Source organism: Cherax quadricarinatus, chromosome 83, assembly GCF_038502225.1.
Source record: "Cherax quadricarinatus isolate ZL_2023a chromosome 83, ASM3850222v1, whole genome shotgun sequence".
Taxonomy (NCBI): Eukaryota; Metazoa; Arthropoda; class Malacostraca; order Decapoda; family Parastacidae; genus Cherax; species Cherax quadricarinatus.
This window is the reverse complement of record NC_091374.1, coordinates 5,455,161-5,472,751: the sequence shown is the minus strand read 5'-3', so window position 1 is coordinate 5,472,751 and position 17,591 is coordinate 5,455,161. Positions and strand designations below refer to the sequence as shown.

Below are 17,591 nucleotides of genomic sequence, written 5' to 3'. Positions count from 1 at the left end.
ACAAATACAAAAAAAAAAATGTGACAGTTCGAAAAACATTTGCCGAGAATGTCCAACAACAAGTAAAACGCCTGTTAGTCTTTCTAAGAAAGTGCTTCTATAGTCCAGCAAGTCTCATACATCGTTTAACCATCACAGAAATAAGCAATATTTTATAAACATGAGTGTTAACTTTCTTCTTTTAGCTAAAAACGACAAGTAGCAACTGGAAACTTTACAACTTATCAGTGAAATTATTAACATTCTAATATCACAGTATTAAACCTACCACAGTGATTATACTCCACAACAGCAAGCATGACTGTTTTTCACAACAGTAAAATTACAGAATTTAAGTTTAAATTTAGCAAAATGTTGCAGTTAGTATCAGAGATGGACCATGTATTATCTGCTCGTAAGACTGTACTGCCTATTTATGCTAGTTCAGCAGGATTCAATCATGCAAGAATTTTCTTTCATATATGCAGCATTTCTCTATTTGTAATAATATAACTGTCAAAATTTTTTGTTGTGACATCAAGTAAAGCTGACACAAAGGAGAAGTAAATCCCCCCCAAAATATTTCAATGGTCAATGACCTATGAATTATCAGTGATGACAAAAATAACTTAAAATACAGTACTGTATACAAAGGTAACACATGAAATTTAATGTAAAACAAAATTTTTGATGATCCATTCTTTACCCTGACTTTTCACATGGATTTTTAATTCCCAATGTTCAAAGTCCAGTTTAAAAGTTTTGCATAAACTGGTAGTAATAGGCAGAACTGATCAACCCATCAGCCATAGTGAGTTTCCGAGTACTAGACAGTACAATCGACTGTCACATCTGCCACTGAGCAAGTCACAATGGCACCGCCAAATTACGCCTCTCATTCTCATAGTATCAGAAAATATGTTATAAAACTCAAAAACTTTTAATGACTAAAATAAAAGAGGGCTGAGTTCATATTTTTTTGTGAACTTGCTATCTAAAGTCTTAGTGAACCTGCTTATATATAAGTTCAATTAACCAGAAGACAGCAATTCAGAATTCACAAGGATTGTATACAGAATTTAGAATGTTTAGTATTCAGTATGAAACACTGTATAGTACTTCAAAAGTCTGGAAACATCCGAGGTCAAAAATAAGTTCGATGAAAGAGTCAAAAACACAAACACGATCAATCTCTTATAGAACCTAACTCACAAAATATTTTAGGGAAAAGATTAATGACGACCAGCCAATAAGCAAACTATACGTAGGTTTGTCATGTCAGCTTGCTTCTTTTATGTGGAAAGTATGTCAGGGAGGTACTACAGTCCTGCCAAATGTGTAAAATGGACACCTGTAATGGTTTTACACAACAGTAAGGTTGTTGGTGTCTTTTCTTTCTGTCTCATAAATACACAAGATAATAGGTACATCTTTGCTACTTATTCTTACACCGAGGTTACACTACACACATACAGACACACTCGTGTGTATATATATATACATGTACATTTTTTTTTTTTTCAACAAGTCGGCCGTCTCCCACCGAGGCAGGGTGACCCAAAAAAGAAAGAAAATCCCCAAAAAGAAAATACTTTCATCATCATTCAACACTTTCACCACACTCACACATTATCACTGCTTTTGCAGAGGTGCCCAGAATACAACAGTTTAGAAGCATATACGTATAAAGATACACAACATATCCCTCCAAACTGCCAATATCCCAAACCACTCCTTTAAAGTGCAGGCATTGTACTTCCCATTTCCAGGACTCAAGTCCGACTATATGAAAATAACCGGTTTCCCTGAATCCCTTCACTAAATATTACCCTGCTCACACTCCAACAGATCGTCAGGTCCCAAGTACCATTCGTCTCCATTCACTCCTATCTAACACGCTCACGCACGCTTGCTGGAAGTCCAAGCCCCTTACCCACAAAACCTCCTTTACCCCCTCTCTCCAACCCTTTCGAGGACGACCCCTACCCCTCCTTCCTTCCCCTATAGATTTATATGCTTTCCATGTCATTCTACTTTGATCCATTCTCTCTAAATGACCAAACCACCTCAACAACCCCTCTTCTGCCCTCTGACTAATACTTTTATTAACTCCACACCTTCTCCTAATTTCCACACTCCGAATTTTCTGCATAATATTTACACCACACATTGCCCTTAAACAGGACGTCTCCACTGCCTCCAACCGTCTCCTCGCTGCTGCATTCACAACCCAAGCTTCACACCCATATAAGAGTGTTGGTACTACTATACTTTCATACATTCCCTTCTTTGCCTCCATAGATAACGTTTTTTGACTCCACATATACCTCAACGCACCACTCACCTTTTTTCCCTCATCAATTCTATGATTAACCTCATCCTTCATAAATCCATCCGCCGACACGTCAACTCCCAAGTATCTGAAAACATTCACTTCTTCCATACTCCTCCCCAATTTGATATCCAATTTTTCTTTATCTAAATCATTTGACACCCTCATCATCTTACTCTTTTCTATGTTCACTTTCAATTTTCTACCTTTACACACATTCCCAAACTCATCCACTAACCTTTGCAATTTTTCTTTAGAATCTCCCATAAGCACAGTATCATCAGCAAAAAGTAACTGTGTCAATTCCCATTTTGAATTTGATTCCCCATAATTTAATCCCACCCCTCTCCCAAACACCCAGCATTTACTTCCTTTACAACCCCATCTATAAATATATTAAACAACCATGGTGACATTACACATCCCTGTCTAAGACCTACTTTTACCGGGAAGTATTCTCCCTCTCTTCTACACACCCTAACCTGAGCCTCACTATCCTCATAAAAACTCTTTACAGCATTTAATAACTTACCACCTATTCCATATACTTGCAACATCTGCCACATTGCTCCTCTATCCACTCTATCATATGCCTTTTCTAAATCCATAAATGCAATAAAAACTTCCCTATCTTTATCTAAATACTGTTCACATATATGCTTCAATGTAAACACCTGATCTACACATCCCCTACCCACTCTAAAACCTCCTTGCTCATCCGCAATCCTACATTCTGTCTTACCTCTAATTCTTTCAATTATAACCCTACCGTACACTTTTCCTGGTATACTCAGTAAGCTTATTCCTCTATAATTTTTACAGTCTCTTTTGTCCCCTTTCCCTTTATATAAAGGGACTATACATGCTCTCTGCCAATCCCTAGGTACCTTCCCCTCTTTCATACATTTATTAAACAAAAGTACCAACCACTCCAACACTATATCCCCCCCTGCTTTTAACATTTCTGTCATGATCCCATCAGTTCCAGCTGCTTTACCCCCTTTCATTTTACGTAATGCCTCACGTACCTCCCCCACACTTACATTCTGCTCTTCTTCACTCCTAAAAGATGGTATACCTCCCTGACCAGTGCATGAAATTATTGCCTCTGTTTCTTCCTTAACATTTAAAAGTTCCTCAAAATATTCTCTCCATCTACCCAATACCTCCATCTCCCCATCTACTAACTCCCCTACTCTGTTTTTAACTGACAAATCCATATTTTCCCTAGGCTTTCTTAACTTGTTTAACTCACTCCAAAATTTTTTCTTATTTTCATTAAAATTTCTTGACAGTGCCTCTCCCACTCTATCATCTGCTCTCCTTTTGCACTCTCTCACCACTCTCTTTACCTTTCTTTTACTCTCCATATACTCTGCTCTTCTTATAACACTTCTGCTTTGTAAAAACCTCTCATAAGCTACCTTTTTCTCTTTTATCACACCCTTTACTTCATCATTCCACCAATCACTCCTCTTTCCTCCTGCCCCCACCCTCCTATAACCACAAACTTCTGCCCCACATTCTAATACTGCATTTTTAAAACTATTCCAACCCTCTTCAACCCCCCCACTACTCATCTTTGCACTAGCCCACCTTTCTGCCAATAGTCGCTTATATCTCACCCGAACTTCCTCCTCCCTTAGTTTATACACTTTCACCTCCCTCTTACTTGTTGTTGCCACCTTCCTCTTTTCCCATCTACCTCTTACTCTAACTGTAGCTACAACTAAATAATGATCCGATATATCAGTTGCCCCTCTATAAACATGTACATCCTGGAGCCTACCCATCAACCTTTTATCCACCAATACATAATCTAATAAACTACTTTCATTACGTGCTACATCATACCTTGTATATTTATTTATCCTCTTTTTCATAAAATAAGTATTACTTATTACCAAATTTCTTTCTACACATAGCTCAATTAAAGGCTCCCCATTTACATTTACCCCTGGCACCCCAAATTTACCTACTACTCCCTCCATAACATTTTTACCCACTTTAGCATTGAAATCCCCAACCACCATTACTCTCACACTTGATTCAAAACTCCCCACGCATTCACTCAACATTTCCCAAAATCTCTCTCTCTCCTCTACACTTCTCTCTTCTCCAGGTGCATACACGCTTATTATAACCCACTTTTCACATCCAATCTTTATTTTACTCCACATAATCCATGAATTAATACATTTATAGTCCCTCTTTTCCTGCCATAGCTTATCCTTCAACATTATTGCTACTCCTTCTTTAGCTCTAACTCTATTTGAAACCCCTGACCTAATCCCATTTATTCCTCTCCACTGAAACTCTCCCACCCCCTTCAGCTTTGTTTCATTTAAAGCCAGGACATCCAGCTTCTTCTCATTCATAACATCCACAATCATCTCTTTCTTATCATCTGCACAACATCCATGCACATTCAGACTTCCCACTTTGACATATATACATATATATACATATATATATATACATATATATACATATATACATATTTTTTTTTTTTTTTTTTTAACAAGTCGGTCGTCTCCCACCGAGGCAGGGTGACCCAAAAAAGAAAGAAAATCCCCAAAAAGAAAATACTTTCATCATCATTCAACACTTTCACCACACTCACACATTATCACTGCTTTTGCAGAGGTGCTCAGAATACAACAGTTTAGAAGCATATACGTATAAAGATACACAACATATCCCTCCAAACTGCCAATATCCCAAACCCCTCCTTTAAAGTGCAGGCATTGTACTTCCCATTTCCAGGACTCAAGTCCGACTATAAGAAAATATATATATATATACACAGTATACTATATATACATATTTTTTTTTTTCCAACAAACCGGTCGTATCCCACCAAGGCAGGGTGACCAAAAAAGAAAAATGAAAGTTTCTCTTTTTAACTTTAGTAATGTATACAGAAGAGGAGGTTACTAGCTCCTTGCTCCCGGCATGTTAGTCGCGTCTTAGGATACTCATGGTTTATGGAGGAAGAATTCTGTTCTGCTTCCCCATGGAGATAAGAGGAGCTAAATAAGAACAGGTAAGAAAATAGAAGAAAACCCAAAGGGGTGCATATATATATGCTTGTATAAGCATGTGTAGTGTGACCTAAATGTAAGTAGAATTAGCAAGACATACCTAAAATCTTGCATGTTTATGAGACAGAAAAAAGACACTAGCAATCTTACCATCATGTAAAACAATTACAGGTGGTAAATATTCTGCTTGGTAAATTACTTGCACTTAAGGTTAGTCTGCTCACCTGTTTTAAACGTGTGCGGTCCTTTTCCAGTGCATATGTAACGTCATCACCCTGAGCAGTATCATGTTCGTGTTTCCGTCTCTCCTCTTCAAGCTCTGCAACCACCCGAGAATGACGCTTGTGGAGAGAAACAGACAGTCAATTTTCTGTTCACAATGGTCAATGAAAACTTTCTCAAAAATGCATTTTAACCAATAATCCATTTTAACAAACTGCATCTAATAAACCTAAAACACTAAAGAACTCCATTTACGTTTAACAGAAAAACAAACCAACCATAACATGAAGCAGACACCACACTGTTATCACAAGTACAAGAAACAGTCTATCTAACCACTTTTTCTAAACAAGAAACTGAAGTCCATCTAACAGGTATTTTCTAAACACAAGGAACTAAAGTCCATCTAACAGGTTTTTCCAAGTCCCTCATAATGTCGCCTTGCTCACTCAGTAACAGCACAACAAATCTCATAAGCCACTCTACTCTGCTCCAATCCAACATGCCAAGAACACATGACAGGCAAAACCAATTATAATTCCTGTTTACCTTCTCTGCTTCTCTCAAGACATGACGCATCCTCTGGTGTGCTTTGCGTTGTTGAGCAATCAGGTGTTCTAGCTGCGCTAACTGTGTCTCTTCTAAGGCTCTGAGTTCACTCTCATTGACACCGCCGCCCCGTACCACAGAACCCCCAATGCTGTCACGTTGCAAAGCTAGAAATGGATCACTCAATCCTACTCGGCCATACTGTAGCAGGTTCTTTACTCGCTCGGTCTGCAAAATACAAGTTACTTGTTGAAATGAAGCGTAATGAGATAAATAATAGCAAAGGCCGAAATACAGTAAAAGAAATCACAGAACGGGTGGGATTTGAACTAATAAGCCAGTGTGCTATCTATTGGACCATGTCACCATAATGAGAATCGTCCATCTACGAACAGGTGCTCCTCGACTTAGGATGGCTTGACTTACGATATTTCAGCCTTACGATGGTGTAAAAGCAATTACAGCGGAACCTCGGTATACAACCAGCTCTCTACTCGAACAAAGCCAAGCACTTGACCAAACAAATATGACCTGCCAGAACTTCGCTGTAAACTATTTCCTGTTTCTTCGCATTTTTTTTTTTTATTATTTGTATAAGTCACCATGGGGGCCTACGACGATTAGTGATAACAGCCAACCAAAGAGAAAATTGGTTGGGAAGAACTGGTTCGATACTCAAATGGAGCGGCACTCGAACAGCCTTCTAGAATGAATTAAGGTCGCTTACCGAGGTTACACTGTACTTTGGAGATGAAACTTAAGATAATTACCCAGCATGAAGGTGGCAAGTCCGTAACCTGTATTCCTTTATTTACTTTTCAATACTGGTATTTAGTCACAGTAATTATTTGTTTATTAATTTTATTCAGTGACAGTAGTTATTTATTTACTTATTTATTTAGCACATCGTATTCATAGTAGACCTGCAATATTTTTTACTTAAAACGGGTTCGTCGGAATGTAACCCCATCATAGGTCGAGGAGCACCTGTATGCATATTTCTATACACCATATGAAAGTTCACATTTGTGAGCAAAGACTAATTCGAAAGAAACAAAATTAATACTGAAATTTGTAAAAACTGTAGTAATTCAGTCCATGATAAACACCATTTAAATTCAAAATATTAAATACATGTACAACATTTTATCTGAACAAAAATACAAAGTGTGTAAATCTTAACAACTTAGGTATGAGATAATTACAGAGCGTACCTTGAGGGTTGCAATAACAACATCTCTCGACTGGAGCTCACCCTCCATGTAGGAAAGCAATCTGAGAAGATCATTGCGGCTCAACTCCAATTTGGGGTTTAGCTGAAATGAAAAACAGAATGATGTAATTAGTTAGCGTACACCGAACTTTAGGTTTTTTTATTATTGTACTTTACTATGATTTATTATTTATAAACCTTTACTTATAGAAAGACAAGAAAAAATCCTTTAGGTATACACCCTGACTTTTTTTTTTTTAACACACTGGCCATATCCCACCGAGGCATGGTGACAAAAAAAAAAAAAAAAAAAAAAAAAAAAAAATTATTTTTAAATTTAGTAATACACCTTAACCCCTTCAGGGTCCAAGGCCCAAATCTGAAGTGGTGCCCCAGTGTCCAAGAATTTTCAAAAAAAAAAAAATTTGTTATTTTTTCTTGTGAAATGGTAGAGAATCTTTTTGCGAAGGTAATAAAACAAAAAGTACGAAATTTGATGGAAAATTGACGAAATTATGCTCTCGCGAATTTTGATGTGTCAGCGATATTTACGAATCGGCGATTTTGCCGACTTTGACTCCCATTTTAGGCCAATTACATTATTCCAGTCAACCAAATTCTTAGCTATTTCACTAGTATTACTTCTATTCTATCGATTGAGCACAAGAAATCGCCAAGTCAACTGTTTCAACTACAAATTAAAGTGATCAGAAATTGTTAATTTGGCCAATTTTACACAAAGTTCAAAATATTCCAATTTCGAAATAGGGTCCAGAATAAACAATGTAGGTATTCCTGGAACTAAACTAACATTTCCTCTGTTCATTAGTTACATTTTGAGGCGTTACAAATAAATTCCATTTTGATTTTTTATTCACATAATGAATTTTTATTCACACCAAAAAATAGAAGATTTACTGTTATGCAATACTGTAATAATTGTATAAATATCATCACCATATTTGTGAATGCATATTTGACCCACCAGCCGACGTGTATTAGACATGTGAGGTCGTTTGTTTACTCTTGAATATCGGCAAAAATTTAACATTTCTGCTACTTTGAGCTCAGTTTCATGCCATTTCCAGTGCTAAACCCAATCAAAATCATCTTTATTTCTGTAATATGTCTTCCATTCTATCAAATGAGACCAAGAAATCGCAAATAGAACTATAAAAAACATACGAAAAAACACTGCAAAGTCGCTGTGTTAATCGAAAAATCATGATTTCAGTTTTTTTTCTCTCATTATACACAGCGTGCTGCAGGATCTGTTTTATGTGGTGCACACATACCACATAGATGTATTCTCTCATATCTAGGCCCAAATGTACCACTCACAGTTTATCAGAGTGAGCTGAGCTCATGACGTAGATCTACGGTTTGGACCCTGAACGTAAAGCCATAGATCTACGGGACGGACCCTCAAAGAGTTAACTGCAACCTGAAATTCAACACTCACAACCAACACATTTTTTTTTTCAGCAAACTGGCCATATCCCACCGAGGCAGGGTGGCCCAAAAAGAAAAATGAAAGTTTCTCGTTTTAAATTTAGTAATTTATACAGGAGAAGAGATTACTAGCCCTTTGCTCCCGGCATTTTAGTCGCCTCTTACAACACGCATGGCTTACGGAGGAAGAATTCTGTTCCACTTCCCCATGGAGATAAGGGGAAATAAACAAGAACAAGAACTAGTAAGAAAATAGAAGAAAACCCAGAGGGGTGTGTATATATATATATACTACATGTATATGCTTGTACATATAAGTGTAGTGTGACCTAAGTGTAAGAAGAAGTAGCAAGACGTACCTGAAATCTTGCATGTTTATGAGACAGAAAAATGGACACCAGCAATCCTGCCATCATGTAAAACAATTACAGTGGACCCCCGCATAGCGACTTTAATCCGTGCAAGAGGGCTGATTGTTATGCGAAATGTTCGGTATGCGAATGAATTTTCCCCATAAGAAATAATGGAAATCAAATTAATCCGTGCAAGACACCCAAAAGTATGAAACAAAAATGTTTACCACATGAAATATACATTTTCCTACACACAAAGAGAAGGATACATGCACAATAGTAGAGTAGTACATGCACAATATATATTGTGCATGTACTACTCTACTAAATGAAGAATAAATGACACTTACCTTTATTGAAGATGCAGCAATGACTGATGAGACACTGTGTCCTGGGAGTGCCTTTTCCTCCTGAGTACTGTAGGTCCTGTTTGGCATTTTCTTCCAGAACAGGCCTTATCACACTGTGTATGCCACTACGATTCTTAAATCTCTCAAACCAACCTTTGCTGGCTTTAAATTCACCAATATGAGCACTAGTTCCAGGCATTTTTCCCTGTTCACCTGGGTGTTAGTCGACTGGTGTGGGTTGCATCCTGGGAGACAAGATTAAGGACCCCAATGGAAATAAGTTAGACAGTCTTCGATGACACTGACTTTTTTGGGTTATCCTGGGTGGCAAATCCTCTGGGGTTAATTGTTTCTTGGTATTCTCAATAAGCCACACCAACAACGGTGCTACAGCAGCAGCAGCAGCAGCTGACGGTGGTACAGCAGCAACAGACGATGCTACAGCAGCAGCAGACGATGCTACAGCAGCAGCAGACGATGCTACAGCAGCAGCAGACGATGCTACAGCAGCAGCAGATGATGCTACAGCAGCAGCAGATGATGCTACAGCAGCAGCAGAAGATGCTACAGCAGCAGCAGACGATGCTACAGCAGCAGCAGACGATGCTACAGCAGCAGCAGACGATGCTACAGCAGCAGCAGACGATGCTACAGCAGCAGCAGACGATGCTACAGCAGCAGCAGCAGCTGACGGTAGTACAACAGCAGCAGCAGCTGACAGTGCAGCAGCAGCTGACAGTGCAGCAGCAGCTGACGGTGGTACAGCAGCAGCTGTACCACCAATAGTAGCGATGGTTGATTGGGATTTATTATACAACCTGGCCAGCTCGGAGACACGCACTCCACTTTCATACTTATCAATGATCTTTTTCTTCATCTCTATAGTAATTCTCACCCTTATTGCTGTAGGGTTGGCACTAGAAGCTTTCTTGGGGCCCATGGTCACTTATTTTCCAGAAAAAATCACCAAAAACACTGTAATAATACGAAATGTTCCGATTGTATGCTTGGATGTTACCGCGGAGGCTGGCTGGTAAACAATGCCACCGGCGGAACATGTGAGTGTGGCTCAGGCCGCACATTGGACGCGTCTCGGACGAAGGGCGATGAGCGGGTTTTTGGGCGGTATGCGAGGCAAAATTTTTGCGAAAAAAGCGAGCGGTATGCGGATTGTACGGTATGCGATGCGTGTGGTATGCGGGGGTCCACTGTATAGGCTTTCGTTTTACACTCACCTGGCAGGATGGTAGTACCTCCCTGGGCGGTTGCTGTCTACCAACCTACTACCTAGGAACCAACACATATCTAAGAAAAATATCTAAATACGTACAGTGTCCGGGCATTCTTTTAAAAAATATATGCTATGAACCATAAACATTACTCACTTTGTACCACTAACTAATTTATACGTTCCTATGTGTTTGAAAGAAAAATAATCATGACACATATACACTAAATAATATAGATCTTAATATCACTGATTGCAAAAAAAAAATTTAGGAGTTCTGGTTTGCAGAAATCTAAAATCAAGACAACAGTGGCTAAGTGTTTGCAATAAAGCAAATAAAATTCTCGACTTCATATCAAGAAGTACGTATAAATAACAAGAGTCCTCAGGTTATTCTTCAACTCTATATATCACCAGTTAGGCCTCATTTAAATTATGTTGCACAGTTTTGGTCACTATTACAGAATGGATATAAATGAGCTGGAGAACGTACAAAGAAGGATGACAAAGTTGATCTCATGTATCAGGAATCTTTCCTACAAGGATAGACTGGAGGCCTTAAATCTGCACTCTCCTGAAAGGCATAGAATTAGGGGAGACATGACTGAAGTGTATAAATGGAAAACAGGAATAAATAACGGGGCGGTAAATAACGTGCTAAAATTATCTAACCAAGACAGGACTCATAGCAATAGGTTCAAGTTGGAAAAATTTAGATTTAGAAAGGATATAGTGGATGAGTGGAACAAACTCCCGAGTAACATCATTAAGTTAAATTATTATTATTATAATCAAAAAGAAGCGCTAAGCCACAAGGGCTATACAGCGCTGCAGGGTAGGGAAGGAAGCAAGGGAATTGGATGGCAGAAGGGAGGGGGGATGATCAGCAGGGTACAGAAAACAGCGGGGCAGGGGATAGTACGGGGGTAGAGGGTAGCAAGAGATACAAGTAGAAAGGGCTGAAAGTATCAAAATTTGTGGAGTAAGTCAGTCGTTGTCAAAAAGTCAATGAGAGAGTCCGGATGAAAGGTGGGTCCATCAGCGAGAAGGGAAGGTAAAGAGAGAGCAGCGGGGCGAAGACGACGACAGAGGTAAATTCTGCGTGCTCGTTGATAAAGTGGGCAGTCCAACAGAATGTGGCTGACTGATAATGGAGCTTGGCAATTCTCACAGAGAGGAGCAAGACGCCTCTCCATGAGATATCCATGAGTAAGACGAGTATGGCCAATGCGAAGACGGGAGAGAGTAGTCTCCCAACCTCGACACTGGTGATAAGAAGACGGCCAGTAACCTATACTCGGTTTAATAGACTGAAGTTTGTTGCCGAGCATAGTAGACCAACGTTGTTGCCAACGGGTGTGAAGGTGGGAAGATATTACAGCAAAATAGTCCGTACATGGAATACCTCTATAAGAAACTGGTAGGTCATGTACTGCTGACCGCGCAGCAGTGTCTGCCTGTTCATTGCCCTGTACGTCAACATGACCAGGGACCCAACAAAAAACAATATCTTTATGCTTAGTAAAGATGCGGCGTAGCCAAAGTTGGATACGGAGGACTAAGGGGTGAGGTGTATCAAATTTTTGTATAGCCTGTAAAGCACTAAGGGAGTCTGAGACAACCACAAATGATGACACAGGCATAGATGCAATACGGATAAGTGCTGTAAGGATGGCATATAATTCAGCAGTAAAAATACTAGCTGAAGATAGTAAATGCCCTTGTACGACGCTGTCCGGAAACACTGCTGCGAATCCTACGCCGTCAGAAGACTTAGAGCCATCTGTGTACACAGCAATGGCATGAGAATGAGAGTGAAAGTGGTCAAGAAAAAGAGAGCGGGAAGCGACCGTAGACAGTTGGGCTTTCGAGCAAGGGAGGGAGAAAGAACAGACTCGAACAGCTGGAACTTCCCAGGGGGGTAGGGAAAAGTGTGATGCTACATGTACATAGAAAGGTGGTAGTTGAAGAGAAGACAAGAGCGAATGAAGGCGAAGAGAGAAGGGACGGAGTAAGCAGGGGCGGCGAACAAATAAAGAATGTCTACTAATATCAGTGACCATTCTATAAATGGAAGGATTGCGGAGATCATGAGAGCGTACATAGTAGCGCAGGCAATGGGCATCACGGCGATCGGATAAGGATGGAACGTTCGCTTCTGCATAGAGGCTTTCGACAGGGGAAGAGCGAAAAGCACCAAGGCATAAACGTAATCCTTGGTGATGAATGGGGTTAAGGCTAGAGAGAGTAGCAGGAGATGCCGCTGAATAGATCTGGTCACCATAATCAAGTTTCGATAAAATAAGGGTGGAATGTAGGTGAAGGAGGGTTCGACGATCAGCTCCCCACGAAAGATGAGCAAGGGTTTTAAGAAGGTTCAGCCGGCTGTGACAAGTTGCCTTCAGAGAGGTAATGTGAGGTTTCCAGGATAACCTACGATCAAAGAGGAGGCCCAGAAACTTGACTGTATCACGTTCAGGGATACGTGAGCCATAGAGGTACAAAGGATGATCAGAGATGACAGAGCGTCTAGTGAAAGTGATTTGGTGGGTTTTAGTGCTGGAAAATTTAAACCCATGTGTGGTGGCCCAATTGGAAACACGGTCGACTGCATGCTGGAGAGAAACTGTAAGGAGGTGACAGTCAGCGCCTGCACAGGCAATAGCGAAGTCATCAACATAGAGTGATGACCAAATATTTGATGGAAGACTAGAGGCCAAATCATTAATAGCAAGGAGAAAAAGTGTTGTGCTCAGAACACATCCCTGGGGGACACCTTCAGCTTGGATAAAGTCCGGGGAGAGCACATTATTAACCCGAACACGGAAATGCCTGTCAGTTAAAAAGTTCTTAAGGAAGGATGGTAGATTGCCTCGAAGGCCTAAGGAGTGGGCTTGGGCTAAAATATTATACCTCCAAGTTGTGTCATATGCCTTCTCAAGATCAAAAAATATGGCAATAACTGAGTGGTTATTCGCAAAGGCATTACGAACATACGTATCCAAGCGCAGTAAGGGGTCTATGGTAGAACGTCCCTTACGAAAGCCATATTGACGAGTGGAGAGACTGTTGTGTGTCTCTAAATACCACACTAAACGTCTATTTACTAGACGTTCCATTACTTTGCAAACTGCACTGGTAAGAGCAATGGGACGATAGTGGGAGGTTTCATGTCCCGTAGTGCCTGGTTTGCGGAAAGGGAGAACAATGGCGGATTTCCACAGCTGTGGAAGAACTCCTTGTGACCAAATAAGATTGTAAAGGCGTAATAGGACTGCAAGGGCTGACTGATGTAAATGTTGTAGCATACGAATATGAATGTCGTCGGGCCCAGCTGCCGATGATCGACAAGCTGAGAGTGTTGCCTCCAGTTCTTGAAGTGTAAAAGGCACATTATACTGTTCTTCTCTGAGAGAAGAAAAGTCCAAGGGTGCTAACTCTCTGGCAGACTTTGAGGAAAGAAATGAGGGGCATAGATGGAGTCCCTGAGAAATACGGACCAGATGATTGCCAATTTCATTGGCAACATCTAGTGGGTTTGCTATATCAACACCGGCAACCCGCAGAACAGGAGCCGGGTCAGGAGAATATTTACCACTCAGTTTTCGTACTTTTTTCCAGACTGCACTCATAGAGGAAGCAGAGGTGATGGTGGAGACATAATCTCGCCAGCAAGTGCGTTTAGCGTCACGGATGACACGGCGAGCGATCGCACGCTTCTGTTTAAAATCAAGGAGTCGCTCTGTGGTTCTATTGTACCGGTACCTGCCCCATGCAGCGCGTTTCAAACGTACTGCACGAGCACAAGCAGGAGACCACCAAGGCACGCATTTCTGAGAATGCCTGCTCGAAGTTTGGGGTATAGAATGAGAAGCTGCGGTGAAAACGGAGGATGAGAATAGGTGTAAAAGCTCATCGATGGAGGACGAAGAAGGAACCTCTTTAAAAACAGTCAGGTGTGAGTAAAGGTTCCAATTTGCCCGATTAAATTGCCAGCGTGGGGTGCGAAGAGGTGGCGAATATGAAGGGGAAGTAAGAATGATTGGGAAATGATCACTGTCATGTAAGTCCGGGAGAACAGACCAAGTAAAGTCTAATGCGGCGGAGGAAGAGCAAACTGAGAGATCGATGCAAGAGAGAGTATGAGTCCGAGGATCAAAATGGGTGTGAGTACCTGTATTTAAAACATGGAGGGGGTGGGTGGCAAGAAAAGCCTCTAACTGAATTCCACGGGAATCACAGTGAGACCCTCCCCAGAGGAAATGGTGGGCATTAAAATCACCAAGTAACAGAATTGGTGGCGGTAATGACGAAACAAGGAAGGCAAAATCCGGAATAGATAATGCCCGAGAAGGAGAGAGATATAAAGAACAGAGCGTATACCACCTATGTAAGTGGATACGGGCTGCTGTGTAATGCAGCGAAGTATGAACAAATAGCTGATGGTACGGAATATCAGTGCGGAGAAGAAGGGCACTTTCATTAAAGGTCCCATCAGGAAAAGGATCTGAAGAATACAATAAATTATAGCCTGAGATGTGAGAAATAACAGCAGAGTGTAATTTTGGTTCCTGTAAGCAAACACCAACAGGGGCAAACTGGGAGAGTAACATCTGAAGCTCACCCCGATTACCCCTGAGGCCACGTATATTCCACTGTAAAAAGGCCATGAATGGCAATGATAAAGATACTTGAAATCCGCAGGTAAGGGTTCCTACGGACTAGGAGGGTTAGAAAAGTCCACATGCGGAGGCAGTGGAAAATGTTCAAGCAGCGAAGGAACGGTGCGCTGTGAAGAAAGGAGTTGCGCAGATGGAGCAGAGGAGAGAGAAAGAGCGGAAGGTGGATCAGTGTCCATTGATGGTTTGGTCTCTGCAATATATTCAGAGATTGCTTCAAGTGTTTCAGAATTCAGAGATGTCGTATGGGAGACAATATTGGGAATGGTAGGGGGAGGATGAGTAAAGATTGGAACTGTATTGGACTGTACCAAGGTAGGGGGGGGCGAAAGGGTGGAGGGAACTGGAGAAGCGTGGCAGGGGACAGAAGAGACAGGAACCTGGGAGGTGGCAGAAGAGGAAGAAACTTGGGAGGGAACAGGGGAGGAAGGTACATTACGAGGAGGAGGGTGAACCTCTGCACTTGTAACTGAGCCAGTGAGAGGGGAAGAACTAGGGACAGAGACAGGGAGGGTAAAATGAGGAGGTGGAAGATGGGTAGGAGGTGTTACCGGACCTTTTTTTGACTTTTGAGAAGTAGAGGGACGATTGGGAAGAGGTGTCGTACGAGGTCTCGTCGATACTGAGGCTTGTAAGAGAGAACTCGAAGAAGCGAGATTAGACTGAGGCGTTGAAGTAGGGACGTCTGAGCCGAGGACAGCAAAAGGATTAGATACAGGAGTGATTATGGGAGAGGTAACCACAGAGGTGGGTGTAGAAGATGGGATACCAGAAGTGGGGGGACGTTTTGAAACACGGGAATAAGAAACACGTGGGAGTCTCCCTTGGAGGCGGAGATGAGAAACTGCCATGGCATAAGGGAGACCTTCTGTCTCTTTGAGGTAACGGATTTCCCGCTCGTTTAAATAGACCTGACAACGGCGAGAGTACGAAGGGTGAGCCTCATGACAGTTAAGGCAAGAGGGAGATCGATTGCAAGACGTATTAGAATGGTCATCGGCACCACAGACTGGGCATTCGGCGATAGATCTGCAATATTTCGCTGGATGGCCAAATCGCCAGCAATTTCTACACTGTTGTGGTGTAGGGATCACCTTTCGAACTTGTAACCGATGTCCTGCTATATAAACTGAGGATGGGAGTTCTCGGCTGTCAAAAGTTAAACGAGCCACATTGCTAGGGTATCGTCTCCGCCCACGGGCAGGAAGAACGTAAGTGTCTACCTTGAGGATTGGGAGATCTTGGAGTTCCAGCTGTTCTAGAATGTCGGTGCCACATGTCTGGAAATTTTGTTGAACTATGGTATGGGGCAGAATAACGGTACCACTACAAGAATTGAGGGAATGATGTTTTTCAAGGGTGACAGGAACAGTATCTATATGGGAAAGACGAGAGAGCTCACGAGCCTGGGTAGCATTCTGTACGGTAATGATGCGCGTACCGCTCTTAAGAGCATGAAAAGAAATATCTTTACCAACATGGCGTAGGAGTGCCTTGCCAATACTATGGTCAGAAAGATAGGCAGTAGAGGAAGTTGGTCGTAAAGTGAAGAATTTAGTCCACTGTTCAGTCTGAAACTGAGCGTGGAAAGGTAGTGAAGGACGTGTCGATCTTTTCTGAGAAGAACGAGAAGGTGAAGGTGGAGAAGTATCATCAGCAGGTAATTGTCGTTGACGTTTAGGCGTGGGACCAGAGTTGGTCCGACGTGGAACGGGTCGGCGATTTGAAAATTGCCGCACCGTAGAGGGAGAGGCCGGAAGCATAGTCAGAGGAGAGCGAAGGTCTGATAAATCGAAGGAGTCAGTCGAGGCCTCAGTACCTGAAGCAGGTGAGGAAACAGCACCGGCAATAGGTACAGAGGCATGAGGAATGTCTGAAGAGTGGTCCAAAGACGAGGCGGGGTCAGAACGGGGTGCGGTATCAAGAAGGGGCCCGGGGGTAAAAGGTTCATGGACTAGGGCTGCCATGGTTAGGTTACTTCTTTCTTTTTGTTTTTAAGAAAAAAAAAGAAAGAAGAAAAGAAAATAAAAATAAAAAAAAGAAAAAAAAAGGGGGGACCGGGGAGGGATAGTTCCTAGGAGGAATGAAAGGGCCAGAAATCTCCCTCCGCGCCCAAGAGGACTCGACACCGCTAGTAGCGCAGATGCAGCATGGAACCCGTGCCATACCCTACCCTTCATGCCAGTAAAC

The 17,591-nt window shown here is 41.6% G+C and overlaps 1 protein-coding gene across 2 annotated transcripts in view; it reads right to left on the bottom strand.

Annotated features, from left to right (window-relative positions):
- Positions 1-17,591, bottom strand: part of LOC128702258 (cortactin-binding protein 2-like) — a 120,992-nt gene that overhangs the window by 91,251 nt on the left and 12,150 nt on the right. For both annotated transcript variants that reach the window (XM_070102762.1, XM_070102763.1), the window contains exons 2-4: positions 7,341-7,442; positions 6,127-6,354; positions 5,580-5,696 (exon numbers count right to left, since the gene is read on the bottom strand). In XM_070102762.1, the coding sequence (XP_069958863.1) occupies positions 5,580-5,696; positions 6,127-6,354; positions 7,341-7,442 (447 nt within the window). The remainder of the gene's footprint in view (positions 1-5,579; positions 5,697-6,126; positions 6,355-7,340; positions 7,443-17,591) is intronic.